We start from the raw sequence: 17,970 nt of genomic DNA, 5'->3' as shown, positions 1-17,970 counted from the left end.
AGATAAGTGCACCTCGATGTTCATAGCAACATTATTCATGGTGGCCAAGACATGGAAACAACCAGTGTCCATCAATAGATGATTGGATAAAAAAGATATGGTGCATATAGACAATGAAATATTACTCAGCCATAAGAAAAGATGAAATACTGCCATTTGTGACAACATGGATTGATCTTGAAATAATCATGCTAAGCAAAATAAGTAAGACAGTTGAAAATCATATGATTTCACTCATATGTGGGATATAAAACTGAAAGCAACAAACATGACAAACAAAGACTCATGGACACGGACTGTGGATTAGTGGTTTCCAGAGAGGAGCGGGGCAAAAGGGAGATAAATGGTTGTAGAAGGGGTCAAATGTTTGGTGATGTAAGGAAATATGACTTTGGTTGGTGAACACATAATGCAATGTATATATGACATATTGTTGAATTGTATGTATACTTGAAACCTATTTGATTTTATTAACTAATGTCATCCCAATTTTAATAAACAAACAAATAAATAAAATCATTTTAGGTATACAGCATAATGATTTGGTATATGTATGTATTTGCGAAATTACCACAATAAGTTTAGTTAACTGATTTTATTTGATACTGAATTTATTCACACACAGTTTATAGTGATTTCTAGTATATTCACAGTGCTGTGAAACCATCACCACTATTTCCAGAATAGTTTCAACACCCCAAACAGAAACCCTAGAACCATTAGCAGTTACTACTGATTCCCTCCTTTCCCAAACCCCTGGCAACCACTACTCTGTTTTCTGTCTCTATAGATTTGACTATTTATACATTTCATATAAATGGAATCATGCAATAAATGACCTTTTGTGTCTGGCTTCTTTCACTTAACATAACGTTTTCAAGGTTTCTCCATGTTGTAGCATGTTTCAGTACTTCGTTTCTTTTAATGGCTAAGTAATATTTTATTATATACCACATTTTATTAGTTCATAAATTGATCGATATTGGGGTTGTTTCCCCTTTTTTGCTACTGTGTATAGTGCTGCTATGAATATTTTTGTACAGATTTTTGTTGAAATACATGCTTTCAATTCTTTTGGGTATATACCTAGGAGTGGAGGTGCTGGGTCACATGGTATTCTATGTTTAACTTACTGAGGAACTGCCAAACTTTTTCACAGTGGCTGCACCATTTTATATTCCTACCAGCAATGTACGAGGGTTCCAATTTCTCCACATTCTTGTCATGTTTCACTTTTTAAATTATAGCCATCCTAGTGGATCTGAAGTGAGGAGTTATTCCATCATAAAAAGGAATGAAGTACTGATACATGCTACAACACGGGTGAACCTTGAAAACATTATGCTAAGCGAAAGTGGACTAATACATATTGTATTAGTCCATTCATATGAAATGTCCAAAATAGGCAAATCCTTAGAGACAGAAAGTAGAATTATGGTTGCCAAGGGCTGGAGGAGGGGGAGAATAGGGAGTGTCTGCTTAATGGGCACAGCATTTCTTTTTGGGGTGATGGAAACATTCTGAAGTTAGATAGTGGTGATGATTGCAAAACTTAGTGAATATACCACAAAGCACTGAAGTGAACACTTTAAAAGGAAGAATTTTGTGATAAGTGAATTATATCTCAGTACAGAAAACATAGAGTATCATTGGAGGCCTGGAGATGAAATTAGATATTTGAATTTGTAGTATTCCTCTCCCGTATTTTTGATAGCACGCATATCATGTATAACGTGAAAAGGTGTGCAGTTTGTTAACTAAAAAGGCACACAGCCAAAGGTGTGAATGAGGCCTGAAATTAGCTCATACTTTGCTCTCTAACTTATGTTTCCTAGCTTGCTGCTGCCCCAGCCCAGAGGAAGAAGCACCATTTTACCATTTTGTACTTCAGCTGCCCAGAGGAGATATCTTTGATTTGTCTTCTTGGAGGTGGCACCTTTTAGTATTTTGCATAAAGATTTCATATGTACTAGTGGAGATCCTAGTACAGTGGATGGTATTTTCCCATCCTGAAATCTGGGCCATCTTCACAGCCTTTTTCTTTAAACTGGGTCTAATAACCAGTTCTAAAATACCTTGTTTTTCAGCGCTTCATTTGGTCTTGAGCAACTCCAGTATCCTTATCCCTAGTTTTTGCTTAAGTTACTCAGAATCAACATCTGTTGACTGCATCTAAAGAACTCTGACATAGAAATTATACCAGAGTGAGTTAGTTACTATCAACAGACCTTTGGGAATTATCAGAACAAAGATCAGTGAAAGAATTCTGGACAAACAATAGCTATCAAAGGAGGTAAGAAAAAGAGGGGTGTCAACATTGAAATGGAGATATTGAGAAAGCCTTTATATGTATAAATCTGCATCTCAGAGGAGAGGGCTAGACTGGAATAGTTAAGAATCGTAAGGATGATTGAAATAATGGGCATGATTGAGACTTCCCAAAATGAGAGTGAGTGTCCATGTACCCCTCCAGCTCCATTACCTGAGGGCAGAAGTGCTTACTGGAGTAATCTGTAATTTGGAGGATATGATAGTCCTAGTAATTGGGAAAAGAGTCCAGGATATAGGAATATAACATTGCTGGGAACATTCCATCTCATAAGAATGAAATTATATGGAGATTTTAATGGCATGTAAGTTCTTTCTGCCAGTTATAATAAATGTCATCTTACTTTTTCTCTAAAATTTATTTATATTGCACTTGATCCTGTGCTAAGTGTTTTATGTATGCCATCTTATGTAATTCTCGCAACGAATTAATGAAGTAGCTGTTACTATCACCATATTTTACAGATGGGTCATGGAAGTCTCAGAGAGCTTAAGTAGTTTACTCAAGGTCATATTGCTAGAAAGCAGTGGAAATGGGATTTAAGTAAGGCCTATTGAGTTCAAAGACATTTCTACTCCATATCAAATGATATAACAACACCAACCTTAACTATAGTTTAGGATTATTGAGCCCTTTCTGTATACCATGTAGCATACTGATACTTTATATGCATTATCTTATTTAATCCTCTTAATAACCTTATGAGGAAATGCTATCTATTGTTATCCCTGTTTAACAGTTGAGAAATCTGAGGCTTAGAGATGTTAATTTCATGGTTGCCACATGGTAAGTGGTAGAGTTAGAACACATCTATTTGATTCTAGAGCATGTGTGCTTCACCAATACACTCTCAAAAACAACTAAATCTTAGAAGAATGCCTCTCTTTCTTGACTATATGTTAGAATCACCTGGGGAGCTTTAAAAAAATCCATGCCAAAGATTATCATCCATAATTCTGATTTAATTTGTCAAGAATGCCAACGAGCTTTTATTTATTCATTTGATTTATTCAATAAACATTTAATGAACGTCTTCTCTATGCCAAACACTTTCTATGCATTTACTTTCTAGCAAGATATATTAGTTAGCTATTGCCACAATAATACATAATAATAACTACAAAACCTCAGTGGCATGAAAAATTAAGAATTCGTTAAGTACACCTTCTCATAGATCTAGGGGCCTGCTGAGGTTCAGCTGATTAGGTAAGGCTCTGTTGGGCAAGTCTAATTCAGGCTGGGGTGAATACTTTTCTTGCTGCAGGATTGAGAACTAGAGCAGCTCTGCTTCATGTATTTCTCATCCTTGAAACAGTGAACTAGCTGAAGCTTGTTTCTCTCATGGCTTGTCTCATGGCAGTGGCAGAATCATGAGAGAGGACATGTCCAAATGTGCAAGCACATTTCAAGCCCCTGCTTGAGTCACATCTGTGTGACTCCATTAGCAAAAACAAGTCTCAAGGTTGAGCTTAAAGATAAGAGGTGGAAAAATAGGCTCTACTTTTGTGTGGACCTACAAAGTTCATGGTAAAGGCTAAGAATTGGGGCCAATAATTCAATTTAGATGGGGAAGACTGAAAATTAACTAAGCATAATACATTTAAAAAATTACCAAGCGTGTTAGAAACCGATAAGTAATATTCAAAAGAAATATAGAGAATGATGTGAAGGTGATTCTACTGTGCAGCTAGAACTGAGAACCACTGACCTTATAATGTTCAACCTGGAAAGAAACCTAGGCTATCTCCTCAGCCATTTCGAAAATAATAAAACAGATCCAGAAAGTAGAATAAACTTACTCGAGGTCCATAGGTAGATAATTACAGAAATAAAACTAAGGCCTAGGTCTTCTGACTCTCTAGACTGTTTCTTTATCACATTATTCCAGTTTATAGTCTTAGAATTCTCCCTTTAACCATGATACCAAAAATATGTGGTGGAAGGACACATCATTCTCATCTTGACCCTAAATGTTAGGGTTATACTCCTTAAATCCTATACTTCCTTTACTAACTCAGTTCAGAGCTCAATCTGACATTACGTATATTTGTACTCTTCAAAAGTTTGCAGACATTCTATCCTCTTTTAGTGTTTTTCTCTTCAAGTTGAAGACTGTTGGTTTTGGTCCATCTTCATGGGTCACCGCCCCTGCCCCCTGCCCTGCAGTCTCACCCAAGCTATCTACTTGGTTATTAGGCCTACTCTCTTTCCCAACTCTGTAATGCATTAAGCAAGTAGTTTTTGAGTTAATTTTTCACTCTGGGCATCCACTTGGCCTTACAGCCATCATTTCTGTTTTGGATGACATTTTTTTTTTATTTTTATTTGCCAGGATGCACAGTCAAAAGAAAAGAAAAGATTTGGAACCTGCTTGTGCCTGGAGTTTATTGTCTGAACACAAAGCTGAGTAACTGAATGAGGTAAGAGAGGGTATAATCTAGATAATCCTGTTGATTCTCTACTTCATTTCTTTAAAGACTTTGGGATTCTTCTCAATCTTTAAAATTCTGTTGCATGTGTATAGATGTGTGCATAGTAAGATATTACATGGATACAGTATTTACCCATTAATAATCTCTTGAGAATATGCCCACAATTTTTGCACTTCTCAAAATGAGGAAAAAGAGAAAAAAGAGAAGAGGCAGCTGTGGTTTATATTGTTTTCCATAATCATAAAAGACCCTTTACTGTAACCACAGATTTTAATAGGAGATGGAGAAAAGAGTGAAGAATCTTTTTCCCTGCAGCTGATTCCTAAACTCCAAGGAATGTTTAATTATGAGGAATAGAAACTGGTTATTTTCAACAGATCATTCACTTGCCTGCCCATTTCTGTGATATACTAATATCTTCCTCTCCAAACTCTGCTTCTCCCATCCGACTAGTCATACATTCTTCCAACTATATGTCTCATTCTTGCTTTTAAAGGTATGTAAGTACTAAAAACTTATAAGAATGTGGAGATGTGTGTGTGTGTGTGCGCGCGCGTGCGTGTGTGTGTTCATTTTTATCTGTATACTTATATATGTGTTTGGATTGAATATGTGTGTATATGTACTTGAATGTAGGTCACTGCATGTATTTGTCAAATTAACATCAGCAATGCTTTGTTCTTTCTCATTAACAAGTTAAACCCAACCAAAGTTCCAACAGAAGCAATAGGCTAATGTTCAATGGAAAGCAAATTACTAGAAACAGCCACTTCAAATAATATATGCCCCTTATAGTTCATGCCTATAATTTTCCTTGTTAACCATATAAATGTAAATGTTTACAACCTAAATATATCTATGTGCAAAATGCTTATGTTTTATTATATATTGCATGTTAATTATAAAAAACCTTTGCGGGTAAGTTAGAATAGATGTTAGGTGACTTACTTTCTTTCTTAAATTTCTGTTTGAGTAACAGCATGAATGGCTGTAACAGTGTGACTAGATTTCTTTAAATTTCACGTTTTGGCATAAAGGTGTATTTGTGCTGCTCTTACCACCAACTCTTTTCCTCCCACAGCTTTTTCAAGTTCTCTGGCTTCATTTTCATGGAAGGACCTGTACTGAAAATAGTGCATTTCATGAATCCGGCTGCTCATTCCCACTCCCCTAACATTTTGTCCCCCACATTCACTGGCCAACAATCATTGATTTTTTTTGGTAAGATGAAGCCCCAAACTGTCGGTCTGTCCCTCCCTCCCTCCCCTCCCCTCCCTCCCCACTCTCTCCCTTCCTTCCCTTCCTTCCTTCCTCTCTCCTTTCTTCCTTCCCTCTCTCCCTTTCTTTCTTTCTCTCTTTCTCTTTCTCTCTTTCTCTCTTTCTCTCTCTCTCTCTCTCTCTCTCTCTCTCTCTCTCCTCTCTCTCTCCTCTCTCCCTCCTCCCCTCCCTCCTCCCCCTCTCTTTCTTTCTTATTTTTATGGTGACATTGGTTAATGAACTCCAGTAAGTTTCAATGTACATTTTAACAGTATGGAATATATTTACATTGTGTGTTCACTTCTCATAGTTAGATTTCTTTCTGTCACCACATATTTGACCCTCTTAACCCCATTTACCTCCTCCCTTCCCCCTCTCCACTACCTTCTGGTAAGCACTGGTCCATTATCCATGACCATGAGTCTCTGTTTGTTTGTCCTGATCATTTGTTGCTTTTAGGTTTATATCCCACATATAAGTGATATCATGTGATTTTTCAACTTTTATTGTCTGGCTTACTTCACTTAGCATGATTATCTCGAGGTCCATCCATGTTGTCACAAATGTCAGTATTTCATCTCTTCTTATGACTGAGTAATATTCCATTGTATATATTCCATTGTATATATGTACCACAGTTCTTTATCTTATCATCTATCTTAAGGCACTTTGATTGCTTCCATGTCCTGACCACCGTGAACAATGCGGCAATGATCTTCAGTGTGCAAATATCTTTTCTGATATGAGTTTTCAAGTCTTTGGAGTAAATGCCCAGTTGAGGGATTGCTGGATCATATGGTAGATCAATTCTTAGTTTTTTGAGGAAACTCCATACTGTTTTCCATAGTGGCTGTAGCAATTTGCAGTCCCACCAGCAGTGTATAAGGGTTCCTTTTTCTCCGCATTATCTACAGCATTTGTTATTACTTGTCCTGTTGATTATAGCTATTCTAACAAGTGTGAGATGATATCTCATTGTGGTTTTGATTTGCATTTCCCTAATAGCTAGCGATATTGAGCATCTTTTTATATGTTTATTGGCCATTTGTATGTCTTCTTGGGAGAAGTGTCTGTTCAGGTCCTCTGCGCATTTTTTAATTGGATTGTTTGGTTTTTGTTGTTGTTGTTATTGAGTCATATGAGTTCTTTGTATATTTTGGATATTAGGCCCTTATCAGAGGTATTGCTTGCAAATATACTTTCCCATCTGGATGGTTGTCTCTTTACCTTGTAGAAAGTTTCTTTTGCTGAGCAGAAGCTTTTTAGTTTGATAGTCCCATTCATTTATTGTTGCTTTTACTTCCATGCCTTTGAGGTCAAATTCATAAAATCCTCTTTAAGTCCAAGGTCGTAGAGTTTAGTTCCTATGTTTTCTTCTATACATTTTATTGTTTCAGGTGTTATATTTAGATCTTTAATCCATTTTGAGTTAATTTTGGTGTGCGGTGATAGATAACAGTCTGGTTTCATTCTTTTGCAGGTGGCTTTCTAGTTTTTCCAGCACCATTTATTGAAGAGGCTTTCCTTTTTCCACTGTATGTTTTTGGCTTTTTTTGTCAAAAATTATTTGCCCCTATAAATATGGGTTTACTTCTGGACTCTCAATTCTATTGACTGTTATGCATGTCTGATTTTCTGTCAATACCATGCTGTTTTCATGACTGTCGATTTGTAGTGTAATTTGAAGTCAGGCAGAGTGGTACCTCCAGCCTTGTTCTTTTTTCTCAGGATGGCTTTGGCGATTTGGGGTCTTTTGTGTTTTCTTACAAATCTGATGATTTTTTGTTTCTTTAAAAAATGTCGATAGGCTATTGATGAAGATTGCATTAAATCTGTATAATGCTTTAGGTAATAAGGCCATTTTAACTATGTTGATTCTTCCAATCAAAGAACACGGAATATCTTTCCATTTCTTTGTATCTTCTTTGATTTCTTTTAATAGGGTCTTATAGTTTTAATCATACAGGTCCTTCACATGTTTCATAACATTTATTTCTAGGTGTTTTATTCTTTTTGTTGCAATTGCAAAAGGAATTACTTTTTCCACTTCTTTTTCTGACATTTCATTATTAGAGTATAGGAACGCTAAGGATTTTTGAACATTGATTTTGTATCCAGAAACTTTACTGTATTGGCTTGTTGTTTCTAGTAGTGTTCTTGTGGAGTCTTTAGGGTTTTCTATATAATCATGTCATATGCAAATAGTGACAGTTTGAATTCTTTGTTTCTTAGTTGGATGCCTTTGATATCTTTCTCTTGCCTGATTGCACTTGCTAGGACCTCCAATGTTATATTGAATAACAGTGGCGATAGTGGACAGTCTTGCCTTGTTCCTAATCTTGGAGGAACGATTTTTAATGTTTCACCACTAAGTAAATCTTGGCTGAGGGTTTGTCATATATGGCCTTTATTTTGTTAAGGTATTTTCCTTCTATACTGATTTCATTAAGTGTTTTCATTATAAATGGATGCTGTATCTTGTCGAAGGCTTTTTCTGCATCTATTGATATGATCATATGATTCTTATTTTTTAATTTGTTTATGTGGTGTATCACATTAATCGGTTTGTGTATTTTGAACCATCCCTGCGCCCCTGGGATGAAGCCAACTCGATTGTGGTATAATTTTTTAAATATGTTGCTGTATTCGGTTCGCTAGTATCTCATTGAAGATTTTTGCATCTGCGTTCACGAGAGATATTGGTCTGTAGTTCTCTTTTTTTTGTAATATCTTTGCCAGGTTTTGGTATCAGAGTAATATTGGCTTCATAAAATGAGTTCGAAAGTATAGTCTCCTCTTTGATTTTTTGGAAGAGTTTGAGGAGAGTAAGTATTAAATCTTCCTTGAATGTTTGGTAGAATTCTCTGGTAAAGCCATCTGGTCCTGGAATTTTACTTTTTGGTAGGTTTTTTCATGATTGTTTCAACTTCCATACTGCTGAGCAGTCTATTTAGGCTTTCTAGATCTTCTTGATTCCATCTAGGAAGGTTGTATTTTTCTAAGTACTGGTCAATTTCTTCTAGGTTATTCAATTTGGTGTTATATACTTTTTCATAGTATTCTTGTATGATCCTTAGTATTTCTGCGGTGTCTGTTGTAAGTTCCCCTCTTTCATCCCTGATTTTGTTTATTTGTGTCTTTTCTCTTATTTCTTTAGTGAGTCTAGCCAGGAATTTCTCAATTTTATTAACCTTCTCAAAGAACCAGCCCTCCTTGCATTTATTTTTCTACTGTTTTTTGTTTGTTTGTTTTCAGTTTCATTTATTTCTGCTCTAATTTTGATTATTTCTTTCCTTCTGCTGACTTTAGGCTTTACTCGTTCTTCTTTTTCTAGTATTTTAAGATGAAGTGTTACGTTATTTGTTTGGACTTGTTCTTGTTTTTGGAGATAGGCCTGTAATGATATGAACTTTCTTCTATGACCACTTTTGCCATGTCCCAAAAGTTTGATATGTTGTACTATCATTCGTTTCTATGTATCTCTTGATCTCTCTTTTTATTTCTTCTCTGACCCAGTTATTCTTCAGTAGCAAGTTGTTTAATCTCCATGTATTTGTAGTTCTTCCTACTTTCTTTTTACAGTTGACCTCTCATTTCAAAGCATTATGCTCTGAAAATATGGTTGGTTTGATTTCAATCCTCTTACATACGGTGAGGTTATTTCTGTGTCCCAGTATGTGGTCAGTCCTTGACAATGTTCCATGTGCACTTGAGAAGAATGTATAAACAGCTGTTTTGAGATGAAAGATTCTATAAATGTCAATTATGTCTATTTGGTCTAATGTGTCATTTGAGGATGTTATATCCTTATTGATTTTCTGTTTGGATGATTTGTCCAAATGTGACAGTGAGGTATTTAGGTCCCCTACTACAATAGTGTTTTGTTCTGTTTCTCCCTTTATTTCTGTTAGTAATTGCTTTATATATTTTGGGGCTCCTTGATTGGGAGCATAGATATTAATAAGTGTTATGTCTTCTTGAAGCATGATTCTCTTTCATTTCCAAGTGTCTGTGCATGATTCCCTTTATCATTATAAAGAGTCCCTCAGTATCTTTCTTTACCTCATTGATTTTGAAGTCTATTTTATTCACTTTTCTCTGAATGCCATTTGCTTGAAATATCATTTTCCACACTTTCACTCTGAGTCTATAATTGTCTTTGGAGCCGAGATGTGTCTCCTGGAGGTAGCATATTGTTGGGTTTTGTTTTTTTGATCCAATGTGCAACTCTGTGCCTTTTTATTGGTGAGTTCAGAACGTTTATGTTTAGGGTGATTATTGAAATATGAGGATTTCCGATAGCCATTTTATCTTTTGATTTCTCGTAGCTCGGTGTTTTCATTGTTTCCTTGTCCTTGTGTTTCTGTTTTTTTGTTTTGTTTTGTTTCTTTTTTATTTTTTTTTTGTATTTTGGTTGGCTTTTGTGGGTTTTCCCTCAGGTCCTTCTTGTTTTATGTTATATGCTTCGGTTCTGAATCTTTGGCATGTGGTTACCATTATGAATATGTAGAGGATACTTATATATATTTAGTAGTCTATTTTCTTCTGCGTGTGCCTTATTTCCATTCTCTTTTGGAAATTTGGATCTTTGAATCCTCCCCTTTTCAATTGTCTCAGTTTGTTCTTATGTATGCTGAACGTTCATTACTATCCTGCTATAGCAAATCTCTTCTCATTTTTTAAGCTTATAATGCCCTGTTCTTAGTAAGGGTTTCACTCTTCTGCTTATGTTGGTCTGCTAGTCGTCTTACTCCTTGTTATGTATTTTTTTGTCGTGTTGTTATAAGTGAGCTGATAACAGTATTTCAGTATTTCCTGTAATACAGACCTCATATTGGAGAATTCCCTCAATTTTTGTATGTCCGGAAAGGTCTTTATTTCTCCTTCATATCTAAAAGAGAGTTTTGCTGGATACATTATTCTTGGCTGTTAGTTCTTTTCATTTAATAGTTTGAATATTTGATTCCACTATTCTCTGGCTTGTAAAGTTCGTGTTAAGAAGTCCGATGATAATCTAATGGCTTTTTCTTTATAGGTTACCATGTTCTTTTCCCTGTCTGCCCTGAGAATTCTTTCTTTGTCATTGATTTTTGATAATTTTAATATAATGTGTCTTGGAGAAGGCCTTTTTGGGTTGAGATAATTGAGTGTTCTGTTGACTTCTTGAATTCCAAGCTGCAGCTCATTTCTTAGCTTTGGGAAATTTTCGTCAACAATTTGTCAGAAAATGCTTTCTACTCCCTGCTCCTTTTTCTCTCCTTAGAGATTGCCCATATTTCTTATATTTCCTTTCCTGATGGTATCAGCTAGTTCTTGTATTAATCTTTCTTGATTTTTCATTCTTCTGTTTCTCTCTTCTGCCTTCTGTTTTATTTCTTGATTTCTGTCTTTAATATCACTGATCCTTTTCTCCATTTGGTCGACTCTATTTCCCAAGCTTGCTATTTGATTTTTCACCTCTCGCAGTGTGTTTTTTATCCCCAGAAGATCTATTGTGTTCTTTTTGAGGGTTTCAGTCTCCTTGCTAAAGAACTCACTCTGCTCATCTAGGTTTTTTTTTCTTTCAATTCCTTAAATTGTTGATATGAATTGTTTTGGATCTCATTGAGTTTTTTCAGAAGTGCCATCCTGAATTCTCTGTCATCTAAGTCACATATTTCTATGTCTTTAAGCTTATATTCTGGAGATTTTTATTTTTCTTTCTGAGCTGCCTTGTCACCTTGGTTGTTTATGGTGTTTAATGGACTATTTCTCCACCTGAACATTAATGGCAGTGTATTTTGCTTTTTTTTTTTCAGAAAGATTTATTATATAAAAGTCTATCTTTAGCCTGTTGCAAAGAATGCATTTTTCTTTTGTTTCCAGTAGGTGGTGTCGAAGCTTCTTGGATTCCTGCTTTATATAAAGCGTTAATAATGCCTTTTTTTCTTTATAGATGTTTAATCATGCTCACTACCCTCAGTCTCAATCCCCGTAAGTGTTAGCAACAGTTTCAGTAATGTTTGCTCAGATTCCCCTGAGGCTCCGTGGTGTTCGGTCTCAAAGTATATGGGGCGGGGGAGGAGCCCTCTGGCTTGGGGGATGGGGGCTGTGTGTGTCTCAACCTGTTGTGTTACATCCGTGGCTGGTAATAATCAACTGTTGTTTCTTTCCCCATCCCTGCTTCTCTGCCATCCTGCTTCTCTGCTTTCTGCCCTGATCCCTGTGCACTGCCACCGGCTGCGTGGAGTTCACATCTCTCCCAGGCAGGGTTGTTCAGAGAACCTGCTGTACCCCCGCCCCCTCCTGCAGGGAGCTCAGGCTGCGAGAGGCAGCTTCTTTGTTTTTCCCAGTCTACCACCCAGTTCCCAGGCTTCTGACCTGTGGTAGCTCTTATGCGCAGCTCCCACACTCAGACGTGCTGGTGTGCAGTTTGGGTGTTTTTTGTTCAGTTTTAGAAGTTCAACTTATTGTTGTTTCAAGAGGGTAGATCTGGGGATTTCTCTCACGCCACCATGTTTCTGACATCACTCCCAAACTGTCTTGACCAATAGGACTTTTATATCATGTGGAATAGGTATTCAAATACTTGGAGGACCACTGATGATTGTGATCAAGCACCAGGTGTATGGAACTTTATGTCTAGAATAGACCAGTCTGCTTCTGGAATGATCTAGATTTTGTTGGGATTTAACAGCTAGTGGACCAAATCCAGCCAGCTGCCTGTTTTCATAAAGTTTTACTGGAACCAGCCATGTCCATTCATTTACATATCGTCTATGGCTGCTTTCACAGTAAGATGACAGAATTGAATAATTGCAACAGAGACCCAAAATCCTAAACTATTTATGGAATTTTACAGAAAAAGTTTGCCAAAACATTTAAATCAGCATTCCCCATACTGAGTTCAACAGAACACTTTTCTCCAGGATTTAGTAACTTTGCTTTTACAAATGGATTCCGTGGTCATTTAAGACCAGAAAATGCTAGATTAAACAAAGTTAAACAGCCATTTTTCAACCGTAGGTCTTTTCGGAGCTTTTCATATGCTAATATGAATCGAGACACTCTAAAAGGCAATAAAAGGTGTGTTCCACATAACTTATTTGACCGCTGAATACCTTTTTCTCAGCTCCCCAATTAATGTCTTGCAAAATTGTGTTCAAGAGAACATTTTTATGGGAAATGCTAATTTAGACATTCACTTAACAGAAGTTTGAACTTGATAACAGACTCCTTGGATTATTTTTTCTAGTTGCAGAAGGCGAAAAGCTATTTAAGCACATAGACCTTAGCATCAGATAAACCTGAATCTTAGATAAGTCTATTGCCACTTACTAGGTATTGAACCTTGGCAAGTTAACTGATATTATAAGCAGGAGTGTGTTATAATTTATGGGATATAATGCAAAATGAAAAGACAGGACCCCTTGTTCAAAAATTATTAAGAATTTCAAGATACCAACAGCAGAGCATTACACCAGGCATGGTTCCTTCTGAGCATGAGCCCTGTGCACAGCTTGCACACCCATGAAGTTATAACTCTGGCTATAAGTTTCAATTTCTGTAACTATAAATCTTACTTCATGGAATTATTGTGAGTATTAGTTCAGAACTGTCTGTAAAGGATCTAGTACAGTATCTGGAGTAGAATAGGCAATAATAAATACCTTTTTTAATTCAAAAGCATTTGTAGCTTTATTCAATAAGTATTTATTTAGTGTCTGTTATGTGCCAGGCACCATGCTAGGTACTTAGGGGTGCTATGGTGAAGAAGACAAATAAGATCCCTCTCTTTATGTAAATTATTGTTTAGTAGGAAAGACAGATAATTAAAAAAAAATAAAGAAGACAATTATAAATTGTGGAAAGTGCTATAAATGGAAAACAGGGTGCTTATAAAAGAATAGTAGAGAGGATTTGCTTTAAATTGAGTGGTCAAGCAAGTCCTCTTCTAGGAAGTAATGTTTAAATTCAGGTCTGAAGGATGAGAAGGAGCTCTTCATGGGAAAAGTAGGAGAGAAGAATACTACAGGCAGAAAGAACAGCTAGTGGAAAGGCCCTAAAGTGGGAAAGAACATGAGATTTGTGAAAAAAATAAAAGTAGACTTTTATTTTTATTTTTGTGGCTTTAGTACAGAGACTGAGAAGGAGAATGATATAAAATGAGGCTGGAGAGAGGAGGAAGGTAGGGCCCAGATCATGGCACATCGTATAGGAAATGGTCAAGATTTTGGATTTTATACCAGGTGCAATGAAAAGCTCTTAAAAGATTTTGGGCAGGCTAGTTACATGAGGTAATTGATATTTATAGAAGATCTTGTTTGTTGCTATATGGAGAGGAGCTATAGATAGGAAAGAGTATGTGAGTAGGAGGCTATTTCAGCATTCCAGGAAAGAGTTGATATTGCCTTGTACTTGGGTAGTTTTTGAGGATGGAAGTGATAAATAAATGGAATGGACACTTATTTTGAAGGTATAAATGACAGGCCTTGCTAACTGACTGGATGTGGAGGATTCAAGGGGAAAAAAGAATATCTCCTAACATTTTTATGAGCAACTGAGTGACACCATTTAACTGAGATGTGATACCTGAGGAGGGTTTTTTTTTTATTATTTTTTTGGAGGGGGGACAGCAACATAGAAATCAAGAACTCAGGTTCAGACATGTAAAGTTTGAGGAGCCTTTGAGACATCCTAGTGGAGATGGTGGTGATGATGGTATTAGTTATAATTGTTTGTATTGTTGTCTAATATTCTATGATTACCAACTCTTGGTGTCACCTCATGAGATTATCGGGAAGTATTCAGAAAACATCTAAAAGAAAAATACCTAAAAATAAGAGTCGATAAATGTTATCACCATGGCAAGCATATAAACTCATGACTGCTTGTTATAAAAGAACATGATGTATCAGAAAAGATAACATGCGGAATTCCTCAAGAAGATAATTTTATTGAAATGCAACACGTGTTTGATCCTGATGAAGAGGGTACCAGTTCTTCCCAAACAGTGGTGCTTCAGGGATGTGCTGGGATTGGGAAAACAGCTGTGGTGCATAAGTTCATGTTTGCCTGGGCAGCAGGAATGGTTACTCTAGGCAGATTTGACTATCTCATCTACATCAACTGCAGAGAAATAAGCCATATTGCTAACTTCAGTGCTGCTGACTTGATAAGTAACGCTTTTCAAGGTATGGATGGAGTAATCCTGGACATTATTCTAATATATCCAGAGAAACTTCTGTTCATTCTTGATGGATTTCCTGAGCTTCAGTATCCTGTAGATGACCAGGAAGAGGATCTTAGTGCTAACCCCCAAGAGAGGAAGCCAGTAGAGACCCTCTTACATAGTTTCGTGAGGAAAAAACTGTTCCCCAAGTCCTCCCTCCTGATAACTGCCAGGCCTACAACCATGAAGAAGCTCCACTCTCTGTTAAAACAACCTATCCAGACAGAGATCCTGTGGTTTACAGATGCTGAAAAGAGAGCATATTTCTTGAGTCAATTTTCAGTTGCTAATGCAGCAATGAGAGTCTTCTATGGTCTGCGAGAAAATGAAAGCCTTGACATTATGTCTTCTCTTCCCATCATCTCCTGGATGATCTGCACTGTCCCACAGTCACAGGGAGATGGTGATAGGACTCTTAAGAGGTCACTTCAGACCATGACTGATGTGTATCTGTTCTACTTTACCAAGTGCTTCAAAACCCTTAAAGGCATCTCAGTGTGGAAGGGACAAAGTTGCTTGTGGGGTCTTTGCTCTTTGGCTGCAGATCGGCTGCAGAAGCAGCAGGTCCTATTTGAAGTCAGTGACCTTAGAAGACATGGGATAGAAGTTTATGATACCGACTGCACATTTCTCAATCACTTTTTGGGAAAAAAAAGCTGAAGGAGGTATCAGTGTCTATACTTTCTTTCATTTCAGTTTCCAGGAGTTCCTGACTGCCGTGTTTTATGCCTTGAAGAATGACAGCAGCTGGATGTTTTTTGATCAGGTGAAGAAAAGATGGCAAGAAATATTCCAACAATATGGAAAAGGGTTTTCATCATTAATTATACACTTCTTATTTGGCCTCTTACGTAAAGTAAAGGGAAGGACTGTGGAAACTACTTTTGGGAGAAAAGTCTCTCCAAGACTTCAAGAAGAATTATTGAAGTGGACTGAGAAAGAAATAAAGGATAAATCTGCTAGGTTACAGATTGAGCCAATGGACTTTTTTCACTGTTTGTATGAGATTCAGGAGGAAGAATATGCAAAAAGGATAATTGATGATTTACAGTAAATTGTACTGCTTCAACCTACCTATACAAAAATGGACATTCTGGCTATGTCATTCTGTGTAAAAAGCAGTCACAGTCACCTGTCGGTGTCTCTAAAGTGTCAGCACCTACTTGGATTTGAGGAGGAAGAGCAAGCCTCAGCATTCATACCACCAGCCTTGACACCTAATCAGTGAGTACATTATGTCTTTTCTCTAGTCTTTTAGCCTTCAGAAATGATGAGCTGTCATTTTTATTTCAAGTATTCAGGCATATGATCATTGCTAGCATTGTCAATAAATAAAACAAATCATCTCCACATTTCATATATTATGTCAGTCAACATATCGAATATCACATATTGAACACTGACCTAGGTAGACACTGAGATAAAGTTAACATTTTTGAGCACTAACCATATTCCAGGCAGTGCTAGCCACTGCAAGTGTGTTTATGTGTCTATTAATCTTCATTGTCACCTAGTGAATGTGCTCTATAATTATGTGTTATGAGCATGTAAGTCATCAAGATTACCATTGAAGACTCTGCTATTTTGGTGTTGATGACCATTCTGGAAAAGGTTATAAACTTAGCATTGAATTGGCTGTCAGTTTCTCTACATATACTTCATCACTGAGGTCTCAAAGAACTCCAGGTTAGTAAGGGGTAGTACTGTACTTCTGTGTATGTTGCTGTAAAGCCTGGGCTCTTTGCACCAGACTTGCACCTTCACAGAAGGTCGAGAGCTGGAGTTCAGAAGCTTGGGTAAACCACTTATATAATACAGACTCTATACTACAAAATACAGTTCTACTGACTTATTGACTAAAGCAGCCAGGAAGACATATATTCATTTGTGTTATCTAGGAAATGCCACTGGTCATAGTCTGTTCTCAATACTTGGGTTAAGATGGACAGTGCTTTTCCTTTAGTTACAGGGCCAGCTGAGGGGTAGGGAACCTTGAGAAGGAGACAAGAGTGGGCAGAAGTTTCTACTGGGGGAATGAGTTAATCTGAGTATTTTCTCTAAGAGTTGTATTTCCTCAGTGGGCAGTAACATAGTGGTGAAAATAAGCATGCGATAGGTGTGTTTGAAAGAAATGGGAGTGGAAGGGAGGTGCAGCAAGAATTTGTGTTTGGGGCTAGAGGGGAAGGGGTAGGAGAATTTACATTGACTCAAATTATGAAGGACTTTAATGTCTTGACGAATTCATGACAGCTTCAATCCAACTGTATATTATAAATAAAATAATAGATAAATATATTGAGAGATTTTAAACACTGATGGAAACAAAAAAAAGGCTTTCGTTCACTCTGGGTTTCCAGAAAATCAGCCTTAGATGGAATCTCCATCTCCAACCCTATTGCTTTTATCAGAGGGCTTAAACTCTCTTCAAAATTTAACCCAAAGTACTCCTCTCTCAAACATGTTGACTAAGTGAGAGTTTACTATTAAACTTTCCTAGTTCTCAATTATTACCCTTAATTCTTCTGTTAGTGCGGACAACCAAGAATCAGTTATACTGTAAAGATAGGTTGACCTCTCTGAGTATCTGCAAAATGGTGATTGTAATACTTGTTAAGGACCAGGTCAAGTAAGTTGTGTAGGTAAAGTGCTTACCTCAGTGCCTGGCACACAGTAATAACATAGCTTTAGCTTTGGATTCAGACAGACCTCTGTTCTGTTCCTATGTGACCTTGGGCAAATTA

General features: G+C 36.8%; 2 protein-coding genes across 10 annotated transcripts in view; both read left to right on the top strand.

Annotated features, from left to right (window-relative positions):
• Positions 1-1,913: 1,913 nt before the first annotated feature.
• The window catches only part of LOC120616371 (NACHT, LRR and PYD domains-containing protein 3-like), a 33,985-nt gene continuing 17,928 nt past the window's right edge, over positions 1,914-17,970 (top strand). For 8 of the 9 annotated variants that reach the window (XR_005656588.1, XR_005656589.1, XR_005656587.1 and 5 more), the window contains exons 1-2: positions 5,843-5,982; positions 15,926-16,453. Coding sequence is in view for 6 of the 9 variants with exons in the window: in XM_039879724.1 (XP_039735658.1) it covers positions 16,314-16,453 (140 nt within the window). In the remaining 3 variants the exon portion in view is untranslated. Of the gene's footprint in view, positions 2,294-4,661; positions 4,750-5,842; positions 5,983-15,925; positions 16,454-17,970 lie in introns of those variants that run through there. The other variant, XM_039879719.1, reaches the window with a different exon arrangement.
• Positions 11,985-16,235, top strand: LOC120616369 (NACHT, LRR and PYD domains-containing protein 12). The gene has a single exon (XM_039879717.1). The coding sequence runs from the start codon at positions 14,960-14,962 to the stop codon at positions 15,887-15,889; it is 930 nt and encodes a 309-aa protein (XP_039735651.1). The 5' UTR covers positions 11,985-14,959; the 3' UTR covers positions 15,890-16,235.

Source organism: Pteropus medius, unplaced genomic scaffold (assembly GCF_902729225.1).
Source record: "Pteropus medius unplaced genomic scaffold, Ma_sr-lr_union100, whole genome shotgun sequence".
In the NCBI taxonomy this organism is placed as follows: domain Eukaryota; kingdom Metazoa; phylum Chordata; class Mammalia; order Chiroptera; family Pteropodidae; genus Pteropus; species Pteropus medius.
Note: the sequence above shows the minus strand (reverse complement) of the source record. Positions and strands in the feature narration are given on the sequence as shown.